At 44.4% G+C, this 17,363-nt stretch overlaps 1 protein-coding gene across 2 annotated transcripts in view; it reads right to left on the reverse strand.

Moving 5' to 3' along the window:
* LOC144683723 (tumor necrosis factor ligand superfamily member 10-like) overlaps positions 1–17,363 on the reverse strand; it is a 28,016-nt gene that overhangs the window by 8,825 nt on the left and 1,828 nt on the right. The window contains exon 2 of one of the 2 annotated variants that reach the window (XM_078547048.1): positions 5,605–5,760. The exons of the other annotated variant lie outside the window; for it this stretch is intronic. Coding sequence (XP_078403174.1) covers positions 5,605–5,760 — 156 coding nt within the window. The remainder of the gene's footprint in view (positions 1–5,604; positions 5,761–17,363) is intronic. 2 annotated transcript variants of the gene reach the window in all.

Here is a 17,363-nt window from a genome sequence, read left to right on the forward strand (position 1 = left end):
GTGCCGCACAACAGACTTGTGAGCAAAGTTATAACTCTTGGAATTAAAGGGACATTAGCAACATGGATACGAAATTGGCTAAGTGATAGGAAACAGAGAGTAGTGATTAATAGGTGTTTTTTGAGCTGGAGGAAGGTTTCTAGTGGAGTTCCCCTGGGGTCTGTGTTGGAACCCTTGCTTTTCCTGATATATATTAATGACCTAGTCCTTGGTGTACAGGGCACAATTTCAATATTTGCAGATGATACAAACTTGGAAGCAATGTGAACTGTGAGGAGGACAGTGTAGAACTTGAAAAGGATATAGACAAATTGGTGGAATGGGCAAACAGATGTCAGGTGAAGTTCAATGTGGAAAATGTGAAGTGATTCATTTTGGTAGGAAGAACATGGAGAGACAATATAAAATAAAGGGTACAATTCTAAAGGGGGTGATTCTAAAAGGGGTGCAGGTGCAGAGGGACCTAGGTGTATATGTGCATAAGTCATTGAAGGTGGCATGATAGGTTGAGAGACTAGTTAGTAAAGCATAGAGTATCCATGGTTTTATTAATAGGGACATACAGTACAAGAGCAAGGAGGTTATGTTGAACTTGTATAAGACACTATTTCAGCCTCAGCTGGAGTATTACATACAGTTCTGGGCACCACAAGGAAGGATGTGAAGGCCTTGGAGAGAGTTTAGAGAAGATTCAGGAATGGTTCAGAGATGAGGAACTTCAGTTATGAAGATAGATTGGAGGAGTTAGGATTGTTTTCCTTGGAGAAAGTAAGGCTGAGAAGAGATTTAATAGAGATTTTGAAATCATGACGGGTCTGATAGGCAGAAAGAAGCTATTCCTCCTCATGAAAGGATTGAGAATGAGAGGGCAAAGATTTAAAGAACTGGCAAAAGAAGCAAGCGTGATATGAGAGAAAACCTGTTTGTGCAGGAATGGTTAAGTCTGGAGTCCACTGCCTGAGAGTGGGATCGAGGCACATTCAATCAGCGCATTCAAAAGGGAGTTAGGCTGTTATCTGAAAATGAAGAATGTACAGGTTTACAGGGAGAAGGCAGGAAAATGGCACTAAGTGAATTTCTCATTCGGAGAGCTGGTACAGACGTGACGGGCCAAATAGCCTCCTTCTGTGCTGTAACAGTTCTATGATTCTATGACCTCCAGATCTGCATCTATAGCTATTTGTTTCCACGTTGGGCATGAGCCCTGGTTGATGGGACATTTTACTACATAGAATGCATTATAAAAATGTAAGCTGTTGTTGTTAACATTACATGTGCAAGTGTTCCTCTCCTCAGGTGCTTTTCTCCTTCCTTTCAAAGTGACCACATTCATCTCTCTCCTTAAAATAAATGCACCTTTTACTCCTTTGTCTTTGTGAACCATTGCCCTTCTCCACTCTACCATTTCTCTTCAAAGTCCTTGAATGTGACGTTGCCTCCAAAAACTGTATCCATCAGTTCTAGAGAATCTCTCCGATTAGGTTTCCATCTTGTCACAGCAACAAAATAGCCCTAACCAAAGTCACAAATTACACCCTGTGACCATCTGCATTATCCCTTCTTGTCCTCACCACAACCTTTGACACAGTTAGCCACATTCTTTACAATCTAGCTCAGTGTCCACACATACTGGATTCCACTCTTTTCTATCTTATATCAGTGTACTTGCAGCAGTGGCTTCTCTTCCCAACTCCACACCATTACATCCAGAGTCCTCCAAAGATCTATCCTTTTCTCCCCACCTTCCTCATCTATGTGACTGATGCACTTTGACACATCTTGAGGGCAAGAAAATTGCTATATAAAAACAGGTTCTTTACTCACACTACTTTTACCCCCTCCTGCACCACAATAGGTTATTTTAATAATAGACCACAGGGCTTTTAAAAAAGTTTTTGTTGTCATTCATTGTTATTTTATTTTGTTCCACAGGGCTATGCTTGGTGGCTTCTTTTCAAATTTTGAGGTGAAAGACCAGTTGCATAGTTGCCAATCATTAGCTTTTTGGGTGACTAGCTTTTCTTGGCTCCATTCATATCACTTACTCCAAATCTCAAAATACACTTTGGTACTACCACAGATTGAGTTTATTCTCAATTAGATATTTAAGTCATGCCTTTGACGATCCCTAATGTCCCTGTACCTGGTATAATCAGAGAATACTGCAATACAGAATGAGGCCATTCTGTTTATCGTGCCTGTGACCACTCCTTGAAAGAGCTATCCAATTAGTCCCACTCCCCTGCTCTTTCCCCATTGCCTAGCAAATGTCTCCTGATCAAGTATTTATCAAATTCCGTTTTGAAAGCCAATAATTTAATCTGCTTCCACCCCTCTTTCAGGCAGTGCATTCAGATCATAAATCACTACGTAGATTTTTCTTTTGCCAATTACCTTAAATCTGTATCCTCTGGCACCATGCATATCTAAAGAGGACTGGAAGATTGTGGCCACAGCCTTCGCAATTTCCACCCATGCTTCCCTCAGCAATCTAGGATGCATTCCATCTGGACCAGGCAACTTTTCTAATATGAGTGATGCAACCTTTTAGGTGCGTCCTCTTTATCTACTTTTATCATTTCCAATTTATTTATTACCTCTTCATTTACTGTGACATTGAGAGGATCTGCTCATGTAGTGAAACAGGTGTACAGTACGCATTCAGTACCTCAGCAATGCCCTTTGCCTCCACTCCAAGATCTCCCATTTGATCCCTAATTGGCCACACACTTCCTGTGACTACTCCTCATATTTATATGTTTAGAAAAGACTTTTGAATTCTTTTTTATGGTAGCCATTAATCTATTCTTGTACACTATTGCCTCTGCTACCTCATTTTTCAATCCTCCCCTGTACTTTTGTATTTAGTTCGGGTTTTTACTGAATTATGAGGGAAGCAATAACAAAGCTTAACACTTTGGAAAGATTTCTGCTTTTCCCCTACTTGAAGCAGTCTACCATTAAACTATAGTTGCCAACTTTTGAAATGCACAGTCGATTTTTCTGAGCTCTGAATAGATAATTTGAGGAGTCTTGTGGTACAACGGTAGTGCCCCTGCCTCTGAGTCAGAAGCTCTAGGCTCGAGTCCCACCCTGGAACTTGATGGCCAATGAAGGTGCATTCATACATTGGCCAAACAGGTTGATTACCATCTTGCAAATCCTTCCAGCACATGCCAACAGCAGGCAGTAAGAGGCAGAGAGATTTCTAGTCAGCCATGTGATGGAAAAGTAAGTTGGAGCCTTTGCCATCACTAACCATAACTCCAGAATACAGCACGCATGTAAAAGTGCATGTTGCCACAGCAACTCAGACTCCCTGAGTGATCTGCAACACACCACTGCCTCCACTTGGGCAGGCTGAAGTCCAGTTGGTCACCATTTGAAAATGACATATTAGATCCTAGAGCAAAAACTGAAGAGGGTAAACATAGGAAATGCAGTGCCTTATCTGATATGAGCATTCAGGTGAAGAGCAGCCAAGAGTGTGGTATATGCCACAAGAAAAAGAGGGAGAAAAAGGCATTTTACTTTGTAGGATTTGCACAGGAAGTACAGAGAAAAAAATATTTTTTGCTGTGTTCATGAAGGGATTCAAGGTGGGAGACTTCCAAATCCTCCATAATTGTTGTGATCTGAGCACCTCTTTACATGCAGTTCAAAAAAATGCATTTGTTGAAGGTTGAGGTGCAGCATTCTGTACACAGTGTTTATTTAAATCGGCAGTTTTTGATCAGCCCATACAAGCACACATCATCAATCGATGCATTACTACCAGTAATAACTGAATCCCCAGCTGAGTTGAATTTTGATAGGCAGTGCAGAAAATTCATGCATAGTGTCCCTTTATGGAACAGGCATACAAGGTTGCAGAACACGGTGGTACAGAGGGATCTGGATGTCATGGTACATGAATCACAAAAAGCTAGTATGCAGGTACAGCAGTTGATTGGGAAGGCACATGTGTTTACTGAAAAGGGAATGGAATATAAAAGTAGGGAAGTTTTACTGCAGCTGTACAGGGCCTTGGTGAGATCACATCTGGAATACTATGTACAGTTTTGGTCTGCTTATTTCAGAAAGGATATAGTTGCACCAGAAGCAGTTCAGAGAAGGTTCGCTCGACTCATTCCTGGGATGAAGGGTTTATTTTATGAAGAAAGGTTGAACAGGTTGGAGTTTAGAAGAATAAGAGATGATTTTACTGAAACATATAAGATCCTCAGCAGACCTGATAGGGTGGATACCAAGTGGATGTTTCCTCTTGTGAGGGAGACTAGAACTAAGGGACATTGTTTAAGAATAAGGGATCTCCCATTTAAGTCAGAGACGAGGTGTATTTTTTTCTCTGTCAGAGGGTTGTTAGTCTGTTGAATCCTCTTTCCCAGAAAGCAGTGGAGTCTGGGTCATTGAATTTATTCAAGGCAGAGTTTGACAGATTTTTGATATTCAAGGGAGTCAAAGGTTATGGGGGGGCAGACAGGAAAGTGCAGTCGAGACCATAACCAGATCAGTCATAAGATAAAAGCAAAATACTGCGGATGCTGGAAATCTGAAACAAACATAGAAAATGCTGGAAAAACTCAGCAGGTCTGACATTATCTGTGGAGAGAGAAACAGAGTTGACGTTTCGAGTCCGAATGACCCTTCAGATCCGTCATAATCTTATCAAATGGCAGGGCAGGCTAGAAGGGCTGAATGGCCTACTCCTGTTCCTAAGTCCGATGTTCCTATATACATAGGAATCTTTTTACTACATTATGGGATGTTCTAATGGTGGTGAAATGAGTGGAGTTTAAATGTAGATGTAAACACTTCTAGTTGACTTCATGGAGAGACTTGCTGAAGCTTGGTTTCTTAGAGTAATGTTTTTATAGCAACATGAGGAGCACATTAAGCACGGTGTAATTTTTCCATGTGCCGCTGCTCATTTGGGTGACCTGCTTGTATTGACATTCTAGGTGGTTTGGGATGACTTTTAGTAGATCTTACTGCTCAATGGAGATGCATCCATGTTTTTTGCTCAGTCTTCAGGAGCTTTGTTAACGAATGATTGCCACATAGTGAAAACTGTGAAAGTTTTCACAGAAAACCTCAATTGTGGAATGCAACCCCAAAGCACTAATTAAGATCCTGAAATGCAATGTAATAAAAATAAATGTAACTTAGTCACAGGCTTTTACTTAGCACTGCTTTGAGTTGTTAGGCTTTTTAGGTTGTTAGCGTTTTTTGGACATATGCATCTGCTTTCTGTATTGGAGTATGCAAATCAAATTTCATTTAGTTCCCAACAGAGCTATTTTAGCAGGTTACAAAAAAAATATATACTTTTTAAATTTCCAACAGATTAACAAATATTCCTAATCTAAAGGGATCAGTCCCTCAGTGGAGTCAGAATTCAGAGGGGAGGGATGGAGTGAGTTTGTATCTTCCCGACTCCTGTACCTTTCATTGAAATGTCCCATGGAGAAAATGAGGAATGCTGAAATCCCTGGGGACATGAGCAGACAGGCACTTTGTTATCTTATAATTGGGACATCACATAAAGGAAAGCTGAGAGAAAATCCACAGTTGATACAGCAATACTGTGGTCTGTTCAATCACCTCTTTCACAAGTAATTTGATACTGTTAGCCAGTCTCCAGCAGGGATCTTTTCTGATCTGATCACTCAAGTCTTCAGTCTCAGTACTGATTAGTTGTTGAAATTTTTTGGGACTATTCAGACACCACAGCTCCTGGGAAGCAATTTGATTTTTAACCTAAACAGAACAGAACATAGGCTTAGTGAGGCTGGATGTTGAAAAAAAGAAAATAATTTATAATTTAATTTTAAACATTTAGAACTTGGCAAATGCATTTTTCTGACCATTGTTACATTATTAAAACTTCCTCACATAAAATGAATTACATAGGAATTTATATTTATCTTTGAAGTGCAATTACTATTGTTATGCAACAGCCAGATGTGCATACCAAGATCCACAAACAGCAGCAGTTGATGTGTTTATGGTTGAGATGGCACTTAAATCATTTATCTACATTAGTTATTCAATACAGATAACATAGCAGAGGAAATTAGTACAACGATGTTCTGAATAGTCAGATGTGGATCACAAACTCTGCTGATCTGGGGAGATGAAGAATAGTAGACCAAAGCTATACAGGGCAAGGAAGGCACAAAAAAATCAAGGTACAACGATCATCTCAGTCTGCCCCTGTGCCTCTTTCAGCAGCTGGTTAAACAGCCTACTCTTCCTCCTCACCCTGTGAGGAAATTATTTGTTGCCATCTTGCAAAGTGATGCTGTGGAGTTTTATTTTAAAGAAAAACTGCAAATAACTGTAACAATATTGATTGAATACAGTGAACATTCCTCTAATATCTAGATACCAGGATCAATTAATGTTTCCCATTCAATTAAATCAGAAGAGATGTAAGAGTCCTACATGTTCATATGTTTTTCTTTCAATAAGATATATGGTCATTGACAAATGAAATTTTTCAGTTTAATCTCAAGTTAAAAAATGACAAATTTTATAATCCACATTTTTAAAAACAATTTCTGCTTGCCTCAGTTGTGCTGTGTCAACCAATCACAGCCAGAGGCATTAGCCAGGACATTACAGTTTGCCTCACTGACTTCAAACAAGGAAAGAAAAATATCAGCCAAGGTTCCTGATCCTCCGCTTCACCCTGCAGTTGCCCCATTCCTGCCACCTCTGGAAAATCAGCATGACAGGCCATGGGTGAGGTTAGGACCAGTTTTAACTGAAGTGCTCCTCAAAGCCAGATAAATAGTTGATATTTGCATTCACGTGGAAGGCTGCTTTTAGGTATGAAACCATACCCCAACAGGAGTCAACAAATTGAGAAATGGGAAATAATGGATAAATACAAAAAACAAATTCAGATTGTAATTGGCTTTCTATTTTCCTGTTTACAAAGCAATTGCAATCTGATGATATGTAGCCCTACTACAATCCATGATTGTAGTTGAAATGTGAAAGATTGATTTTTTATTTATTCTTTCATGGGATGTGGGTGTTGCTGGCAAGGCCAGTATTTGTTGCCCATCCCTAATTTCCCTTGAACTGAGTGGCTTACTAGGCCATTTCAGAATCAATCACATTGGGTCTGAAGTACATGAAGGCCAGACCAGGTAAGGATGGCAGATTTCCTTCCCTAAAGATCATTAGTGAACCAGATGGGTTTTTGCAACAATCAATGGTAGTTTCATGGTCACCATTACTGAGGTTAGTTTTCAATCCCAGATTTTATTAATTGAATTTGAAATCCACCAGCTGCCATAACGGGATTTGAACCCATATCCTCAGAGCATGAGCCTGGCTCTCTGGATTACTAGTCCAGTGACATTATCACTATGCTACCATCTCCCCCAATTAATTGGTGCTTGGAACATTTGGAGAAAATCTCTGCATTAACAGAATGCCTTGCATGTTTGTAGGGCCTTTCATGCCCCAACGTAATTAACAGCCGATGAAGTGTTTAGGAAGTGTAGTCACTGTTGTAATGTAGGAATCACAACAGCTAATTTATGCACAACAAGCTCCCACAAACAACAATGAAACAAATTGCTCTATCATTTCTTTTAGGTGTTGGTTGAGGGATAAATATTGTCCAGGACTCCATGGAAAACCCATCTGCTCATCTTTGAATAGTGCCATCTGAGAGAGCAGATGGGCCCTTGGTTTAATATCTTATCCAAAAGACACCACCTCTGATAATGCAGTACTCCCTCACTTTTTCATTGAAGCATCAGCCTAGATGATGTGCTCAAGTCCCTGAAGAGTGGCTTAAATGTACAATCTTCTGCCTCAGATGTGAGTGTGTGACCACTAAGCCAAACCTGACAGTCTTAATTACTGAAGGCAGGTAACTCAGCATAAAAATATTGGTATATTAATGTTCTGAATGGTTAGATGCAGCCTCTGATTACACACAGACACACACACACACACACACACAATTCCTGATTGCTGGGGGAGGGGGGAGCCGTATAGTCATAGGCCAGAGCATAAAGTACAAGAATCAGCCCGAACTGCTATGCTGCCTCTGACCCCAGAGCCCCGTGATCGACTTATTTTAGTTATCTTCTTAGATGAGTGGTGCTGTTTTATAAAGAAGTGTTTAATAACTTCTAGTGTATATATTTTGGCTTTTAAATGAAAACCAGTATGAATGCAATTCAGTAGATACAAATTTTGCTTGACTAACTTGATTGAGTTCTTTGATAAAGTAACAGAGAAATTTGATGAAGGTGATGGACTTTTGAAATGCATTTGACAAAGTGCCACCTGTCAGCAGAATTGAAGCCCATGAGATGAAAACGTCAGTGGCTATGTAGACACTAAATTGGCTAAGGGGCAGAAAGCAGAAAGAACTTGTGGATGGGGAGGGGTGGTGGGGGTCCAGTTGTCTTTCAAACTGGAGTGGCTTGCCCCAGGACACAGTGTGGAATCACTGCTCTTTCTTGATATCAATGTTGACCTGGGATTGCTGTACAGGGCATAATTTAGAAGCTTGGAGATGACATGAAACTTGGGCCAGGATTTTTCCTATGGCAGGCTGGCTAGGTGGGAGCGGGTGGGGCCGGGTGCAGAGCCGACCACCGCCTGCGATCGCCTCCGCGCTGCCATTTTACACAGGCAGGCCAATTAAGGCCCGCCTAGCATAATACACGGCTGGTAGCGCTCAGCACTACCTGTGCGGGCAGGGGGAGGAGGGAGAGTCGGGGCCAGTGCTCTTTCATACATGCATGCGAAAGAGCGTAGCAATCTCCCTGAGGCAGATTGAATGAATATTAAAATAATTAAAGAATTGAGTTAAAAATTTATTTAAGCATGTCCCCTCATGTGACTGTGTCACATGAGTGGGGACATGTTTTTATATTTATGAAAATTAATTAATTAATTTAATAAAAGCTTCAGGAAGCCTCATCCTGCTCGTGGGTGAGGTTTCCTGAAAAACGTGAAGGCCGCTTGGGCTTTTCACCTGCCTGCCGACCTTAAGGTTGGTTGGGCAGTGTTCTCATGTGGCTCAATTGATTTCTTAATGGCCTGAATAGGCTGTTTACACTTCGGCGGGTGCACAGCCAACTCCGGTGCGTGCCTGCCAAATGAAATATCGTGATGACGTTGAGACGCACACCCGACGTCATCGCGCGTCATTTTAGGCGTCGGTGTGTCAGGCCCACCCCTGCACACTGACCGGTAAATTCTGCCCTTGGAAAAGTTAGGAAGATAATAACCAGGCTTCAAGTGGGCATAGACAGACTGATAAAAGACACATGGCGAATGATACTTAATATAGAGAGGTTTGAACTGATCAATTTTAGCAGGAAGAATGAGAAGAACCAATATAAACTAAATGGCACAATTTTAAAGCACGTGCAAAAACAGATAGATCTGGGGATGTGCAACATAAATTTTTGAAGAAGGAGGACACAGGTTTGAGGTAATTGCCAAAAGAATCAGAGGTTACAAGAGGAAACAAAAATTTATGCATTGAGTAATGATGAGTTGGAATGTACTGCCTGAAAACGTGGTGGAAACAGATTCAATACTAACTTCCCAAAGGGAATGGAATAAATAAAGTGCTTGAAGAGAAAGATTTTCTGGGCTTTAGCTAAATAGCAGGTAATTAATTGACTAGCTTTTCAAAGAGCTGTCAGAGTTATGATGAGGCAAATGGCTTCCTTTTGTGCTGGGTCATTCTATAATTCCATAAATTAAACATTCCTATATCTAGATCCAGCATCATGTTTCTGATTTCATCTATTCAGGAGAAAATGGTTTCTGGCATTTACTGGCCTTCTTCAATCATTAAGCAGATGGTTACTTGTGATGTGTCATCCTCAAAAACTGCTGTCTAAAACCGCACAGAAAACGAGCAGTTCTGCATGTCAACTTATACTTTTCTTTCAACAAAATGCTGGATAATTATTAACAAAGCAGCCTTCTATTTAATCAAATAAGTTTATTAAATAAATGTATATTAAAAAAACAATTTCTAAACTGTATATAAAAATATAATTGCCTCATCAGCTGTTTTAGTGAATAAATGAACCACATGGTGTGGTATGAAGCAATGCAAATTAGAAGGTCCCAGGTTTGATGCCTATTTTGTGCTATGTCAGCTGATTCTAACGGTAGCTGTAGTGGCATTGTAGTTTTCCCTATAACCTCAAAACAACACTGAAGAAAAGTATCAGTCAAGGTTCCTGACCCTATTCTCCAAACAATGATTTCTCCTGCTGAAATATCACTACACTGGACCTTGAGTGAGGACAATGACAAATGCAATAACTTGCATTTATATAGGGTCTTTAACATGAGAAAATGTCCCAAGGCTCTTACCAAGAGCGTTACCAAAAAAATATTGGCACTGAGCCACCAAAGGAGGTATCAGGGCAGATGACAAAAGCTTGAGCAAAGGAGTAGGTTAACAGGTACCGTAAAGGAACAAAGGGAAGTTGAGATGTGAAGAGGTTTAGGAAGGGAATTTCAGAGTTTAGGACCTAGGCACTCACAGTACATCATCAATGGTAGACCAATTCAAATCAGACATGCAAAAGGTGCCAGAATTGGAGGACAGCAGAGATCTGAAAGATTTGTAGGGCAAGAAGAGGTTACAGAGTTAGGAAGAGGTGAGGCCATGGAGGAATTTGAAATGAGAATGATAATTGTAGAATGGAGGAGTTCTTGAACCAGTAGCCAATGTAAGTTAGCAAGCACAGGGGTGATAGGTAAACAGAAATTGATGTGAGTTACAAAAAAAGAAAATCAGGCATTTCCTTCTAATAATCAAAAGGCTTATTGCTTCTATACGAACATGTATTTTGAGAAATGCCTCTTGGTTGTTGTCAATATCCATGGAACTGTACTCCAGTGAGAGTCAGCACCTTTAGAGTCTGTACCCCAGTGAGAGTCAGCAGCTTCAGAATCCTTATCCCAGTGACAGTCAGCACCTTCAGAGTCTGTACCCCAGTGATAGTCAGCACCTTCAGAGTCTCTGCTCCAGTGAGAGTAAGCACCTTCAGAGTCTCTGCTCCAATGAGAGTCAGCACCTTCAGAGTCTGTATCCCAATGAGAGAGAACACCTTCAGAGTCTGCACCCCAGTGAGAGTCAGCAACTTCGGAGTCTGTACCCCAGTGAGAGTCAGCAATTTCAGACTCTGTACCTCAGTGAGAGTCAGCAACTTCCGTGTTGTATTCCAGTGAGAGTCAGCACATTCAGAGTCTCTGCTCCAGTGGGAGTCAGCACCTCCAGAGTCTGTACCTCAGTGAGAGTCAGCGCCTTCAGTGTCTGTACCTCAGTGAGAGTCAGCACCTTTAGAGTCTGTACCCCAGTGAGAATCAGCAGCTTCAGTGTCTGTACCCCAGTGAGAGTCAGCACATTCAAAGTCTGTACCCCAGTGAGAGTCAGCACCATCAGAGTCTGTACCCCAGAGAGAGGCAGCACCTTCAGAGCCTGTACCCCAGTGAGAGTCAGCAGCGCCAGAGTCTGTACCTCAGTGAGAGTCAGCACCTTTACAGTCTGTACCCCAGTGAAAGTCAGCACCTTCAGAGTCTATACCATAGCGACTCAGCACCTTCAGAGTCTGTACCCCACCGAGAGTCAGCAACTTCAGAGTCGTACCTCAGTGAGAGTCAGCACCTTCAGAGTCTCTGCTCCAGTGAGAGTCAGCAACTTCAGAGTCTGTACCCCAGTGAGAGTCAACAACTTCAGAGTCTGTTTCCCAGGGAGAGTCAGCACCTTCAGAGTCAGTATCCCAGTGAGAGTCAACAACTTCAGAGTCTGTTTCCCAGGGAGAGTCAGCACCTTCAGAGTCAGTATCCCAGTGAGAGTAAGCACCTTTAGAGTCTGTATCCCACTGAGAGTCAGCACCTTCAGAGTCTGTACCCCAGTGAAAGTCAGCACCTTCGGAGTCTGTACCCCAGTGAGAGTCAGCAACTTCAGCGTCTGTACCCCAGTGAGAGTCAGCTCCTTCAGAGTCTGTATCCCAGTGAGAGTCAGCGACTTCAGCGTCTGTACCCCAGTGAGAGTCAGCACCATCAGAGTCTGTACCCCAGTGAGAGTCAGCACCTTCAGAGTCTGTACCCCAGCGAGAGTCAGTATCTTCAGAGTCTGTACCCCAGCGAGAGTCAGTATCTTCAGAGTCTGTACCCAAGCGACTCAGCACCTTCTGAGTCTGTATCCCAGTGACAGTGAGCACCTTCAGAGTCTGTACCTCAGTGAGAGTCAGAAACTTCAGAACCTGTACCCCAGTGAGTGTCAGCACCTTCAGAGTCTCTGGTCCTGTGAGAGTCAGCACCTTCAGCGTCTGTACCCCAGTGAGAGTCAGCACCTTCAGCGTCTGTACCCCAGTAAGAGTCAGCACCTTCAGAGTCTGTACCCCAGTGAGAGTCAGCACCTTCAGAGCCTGTACCTCAGTGAGAGTCAGCACCTTCAGAGTCTGTACCTCAATGAGAGTCAGCACCTTCAGAGTCTGTACCTCAATGAGAGTCGGCACCTTCAGAGTCTGTACCTCAATGAGAGTGAGCACCTTCAGAGTCTGTACCACAGTGAGAGTCAGCACCTTCAGAGCCTGTACCCCAGTGAGAGTCAGCACCATCAGAGTCTGTACCCAGTGAGAGTCAGCACCTTCAGAGTCTGTACCCCAGCGAGAGTCAGTATCTTCAGAGTCTGTACCCCAGCGAGAGTCAGTATCTTCAGAGTCTGTACCCTAGCGAGAGTCAGTATCTTCAGAGTCTGTATCCCAGTGAGAGTCAGCACCTTCAGAGTCTGTACCTCAGTGAGAGTCAGCACCTTCAGTGTCTGTATCCAAGTGAGAGTCAGCACCTTCAGTGTCTGTACCCCAGAGAGAGTCAGCACCTTCAGCGTCTGTACCCCAGTGAGAGTCAGCACCTTCAGAGTCTGTACCCCAGTAAGAGTCAGCACCTTCAGCGTCTGTACCCCAGTGAGAGTCAGCACATTCAGAGTCTGTACCTCAATGAGAGTCAGCATCTCCAGAATCCGTACCTCAGTGAGAGTCAGCACCTTCAGAAACGGTACCCCAGTGAGAATCAGCACCTTTAAAGTCTGTACCCCAGTGAGAGTCAGCACCTTCAGAGTCTCGGCTCCAGTGAGTGTCACACCTTCAGAGTCTGTACCCCAGTGAGAGCCAGCACTTTCAGGGTCTGTACCCCAGTGAGAGTCAGGCACTTTCAGTGTCTGTACCTCAGTGAGAGTCAGCACCTTCAGTGTCTTTATCCAAGTGAGAGTCAGCACCTTCAGCGTCTGTACGCCTGTGAGAGTCAGCACCTTCAGCGTCTGTACCCCAGTGAGAGTCAGGCACTTTCAGTGTCTGTACCTCAGTGAGAGTCAGCACCTTCAGTGTCTTTATCCAAGTGAGAGTCAGCACCTTCAGCATCTGTACGCCTGTGAGAGTCAGCACCTTCAGCGTCTGTACCCCAGTGAGAGTCAGCACCTTCAGAGTCACTGATCCAGTGAGTGTCAGCATCTTCAGAGTCTGTAGCCCAGTGAGTGTCAGCACCTTCAGAGACTGTATCCCAGTGAGTGTCAGCATCTTTAGAGTCTGTAGCCCAGTGAGAGTCAGCACCTTCAGAGACTGTATCCCAGTGAGAGTCAGCACCTTCAGAGACTGTATCCCAGTGAGAGTCAGCACCTTCAGAGACTGTACCCCAGTGAGAGTCAGCACCTTCAGAGTCTCTGCTCCAGTGAGAGTCAGCATCTTCAGAGTCTGTATCCCAGTGAGAGTCAGCACCTTTAGAGTCTCTATTCCAATGACAGTCAGCACCTTCAGAGTGTGTATCCCAGTGAGTCAGCAGCTTCAGAGTCACTGATCCAGTGAGTGTCAGCATCTTCAGAGTCTGTATCCCAGTTAGTTTCAGCACCTTCAGCGTCTGTACCCCAGCGAGAGACATTATCTTCAGAGTCCATACCCCAGCAACTCAACACCTTCAGAGTCTGTATCCCAGTAAGAGTCAGCACCTTCAGAGTCTGTACCTCAGTGAGAATCATCACCTTCAGAGTCTCTGCTCCAGTGAGAGTCAGCAACTTCAGAGTCTGTTTCCAAGTGAGAGTCAGCACCTTCAGAGTCTGTACCCCAGCAAGAGTCAGCATCTTCAGTGTCTGTATCCCAGTTAGTGTCAGCACCTTCACAGTCTGTACCCCAGCGAGAGGCATTATCTTCAGAGGCTGTACCCCAGCAACTCAACACCTTCAGAGTCTGTACCCCAGTGAGAGTCAGCACCTTCAGAGTCTCTACTCCAGTGAGAGTCAGCAACTTCAGGGTCAGTAGCCCCAGTGAGAGTCAGCACCTTCAGTGTCTGTATCCCAGTGAGAGTCAGCACCTTCAGTGTCTGTATCCCAGTGAGAGTCAGCACCTTCAGAATCTGTACCCCTGTGAGAGTCAGCAACTTCAGAGTCTGTACCTCAGTGAGAGTCAGCACCTTCAGTGTCTGTATCCCAGTGAGAGTCAGCACCTTCATAATCTGTACCCCTGTGAGAGTCAGCAACTTCAGAGTCTGTACCCCAGTGAGAGTCAGCACCTTCAGTGTCATTACTCCAGTGAGAGTCAGCACCTATAGAGTCTGTATCCCAGAGAGAGTCAGCACCTTCAGAGTCTGTATCCCATTGAGAGTCAGCACCTTTAACGTCTGTACCCCAGTGAGAGTCAGCACCTTCAGAAACGGTACCCCAGTGAGAGTCAGCACCTTCAGAAACGGTACCCCAGTGAGAGTCAGCACCTTTGGAGTCTGTACACCAGTGAGAGTCAGCACCTTCAGAATCTCGGCTCCAGTGAGTGTCAGCACCTTCAGAGTCTGTTACCTAGTGAGGGTCAGCACCTTCAGAGTCTGTACCCCAGTGAAAGTCAACACCTTCAGAGCCTGTACCCCAGAGAGAGTCAGCACCCCAAGAGTCTGTACCTCAGTGAGAGTCAGCACCTTCAGAGTCTGTATCCCTGTGAGAGTCAGCACCTTCAGCGTCTGTACCCGAGTGAGAGTCAGCACCATCAGAGTCACTGATCCAGTGAGTGTCAGCACCTTCAGAGTCTCTGCTCCAGTGAGAGTCAGCACCTTCAGAGTCAGTATCCCAGTGAGAGTCAGCATCTTTAGAATCTGTATCCCAGTGAGAGTCAGCACCTTCAGAGTCTCTAACTCAGTGAGAGTCAGCACCTTCAGAATCCATGCTCTGGTGAGAGTCAGCACCTTCAGCATCTGTACCCTAGTGAGAGTCAGCACCTTCAGAGTCTGTACCTCAGTGAGAGTAAGCCCCTTCAGAGTCAGTACCCTAGTGAGGGTCAGCATCTTCTGATTCTGTACCCAAGTGAGAGGCAGCACCTTTAGAGTCTCTGCTCCAGTGAGAGTCAGCACCTTCAGAGTCTGTATCCCAGCAGAAGTCAGCATCTTCAGGGTCTGTACCCCAGTGTGAGTCAGCACCTTCAGAGTCTGTACCCCAGTGAGAGTCATTATTTTCAGAGTCTGTACCCCAGCGACTCAGCACCTTCAGAGTCTGTAACCCAGTGAGAGTCAGCACCTTCAGAGTCTGTTCCTCAGTGAGAGTAAGCCCCTTAAGAGTCTGTACCCTAGTGAGGGTCAGCAAGTTCAGAGTCTGTACCCTAGTGAGGGTCAGCATCTTCAGATTCTGTACCCAAGTGAGAGTCAGCACCATCAGAGTCTCTGCTCCAGTGAGAGTCAGCACCATCAGAGTCTATCCCAGTGAGAGTCAGCACCTTCAGAGTCTGTACCTCAGTGAGAGTAAGCCCCTTCAGAGTTAGTACCCTAGTGAGGGTCAGCATCTTCTGATTCTGTACCCAAGTGAGAGTCAGCACCTTCAGAGTCTCTGCTCCAGTAAGAGTCAGCACCTTCAGAGTCTCTGCTCCAGTAAGAGTCAGCACCTTCAGAGTCTCTGCTCCAGTGAGAGTCAGCACCTTCAGAGTCTCTCCTCCAGTGAGAGTCAACACCTTCAGAGTCTCTGCCCCAGAGGGAGTCAGCAGCTTCAGAGTCTCCCTGCTCCAGTGAGAGTTAGCACCTTCAGAGTCTGTACCCCAGTGAGAGTCATTATTTTCAGAGTCTGTACCCCAGCGACTCAGCACCTTCAGAGTCTGTAACCCAGTGAGAGTCAGCACCTTCAGAGTCTGTTCCTCAGTGAGAGTAAGCCCCTTAAGAGTCTGTACCCTAGTGAGGGTCAGCAAGTTCAGAGTCTGTACCCTAGTGAGGGTCAGCATCTTCAGATTCTGTACCCAAGTGAGAGTCAGCACCATCAGAGTCTCTGCTCCAGTGAGAGTCAGCACCATCAGAGTCTATCCCAGTGAGAGTCAGCACCTTCAGAGTCTGTACCTCAGTGAGAGTAAGCCCCTTCAGAGTTAATACCCTAGTGAGGGTCAGCATCTTCTGATTCTGTACCCAAGTGAGAGTCAGCACCTTCAGAGTCTCTGCTCCAGTAAGAGTCAGCACCTTCAGAGTCTCTGCTCCAGTAAGAGTCAGCACCTTCAGAGTCTCTGCTCCAGTGAGAGTCAGCACCTTCAGAGTCTCTCCTCCAGTGAGAGTCAACACCTTCAGAGTCTCTGCCCCAGAGGGAGTCAGCAGCTTCAGAGTCTCCCTGCTCCAGTGAGAGTTAGCACCTTCAGAGTCTGTACCCCAGTGAGAGTCAGCACTTTCACTGTCACTACCCCAGTGAGAGTCAGCACCTTTAGAGTCTATATCCCAGTGAGAGTCAGCACCTTCAGAGTCTCTACCCCAGTGAGAGTCAGCACCTTCAGAGTCTCTACCCCAACGGGAGTCAGCATCTTCAGAGTCTGTATCCCAGTGAGAGTCAGCACCTTCAGAGTCTCTACCCCAACGGGAGTCAGCACCTTCAGTGTCTGTATCCCAGTGAGAGTCAGCACCTTCAGAATCTGTACCTCAGTGAGGGTCAGCACCTTCAGAGTCTGCACCCCCTGAGAGTCAGAACCTTCAGTGTCTGTACCCCTGTGAGAGTCAGTATCTTCAGACAAAGGGATTAACTGATAAATAACACAATGTCAAACTTGTTCTCTTCGTAACACTTCCACTTTTACCAGAATTAACAGACAGCCTAGCTCTCAATCTAATGGCAAAAATATACTGACTGTTTCAACCCAGCAATCCTTCTCAATGGTGAAGTGCTAACGGTTAATGGCTGAGGATCACTTTCTTAATCGACCAGATTTTACACAGATCGAAGTGTAATGTTTTGGTAATGTCACGGTCACACTAATGCCTTCTCCTGCAACAAATGTATTCATGTTTTTTCCAATTTCTTTTCCCCTGATTTAAGTCCCTCTTTTCCCCGTCAAGCTCTGTAAGGAGTGACACCA

Source organism: Cetorhinus maximus, chromosome 8 (assembly GCF_964194155.1).
Source record: "Cetorhinus maximus chromosome 8, sCetMax3.hap1.1, whole genome shotgun sequence".
NCBI classification, from domain to species: domain Eukaryota; kingdom Metazoa; phylum Chordata; class Chondrichthyes; order Lamniformes; family Cetorhinidae; genus Cetorhinus; species Cetorhinus maximus.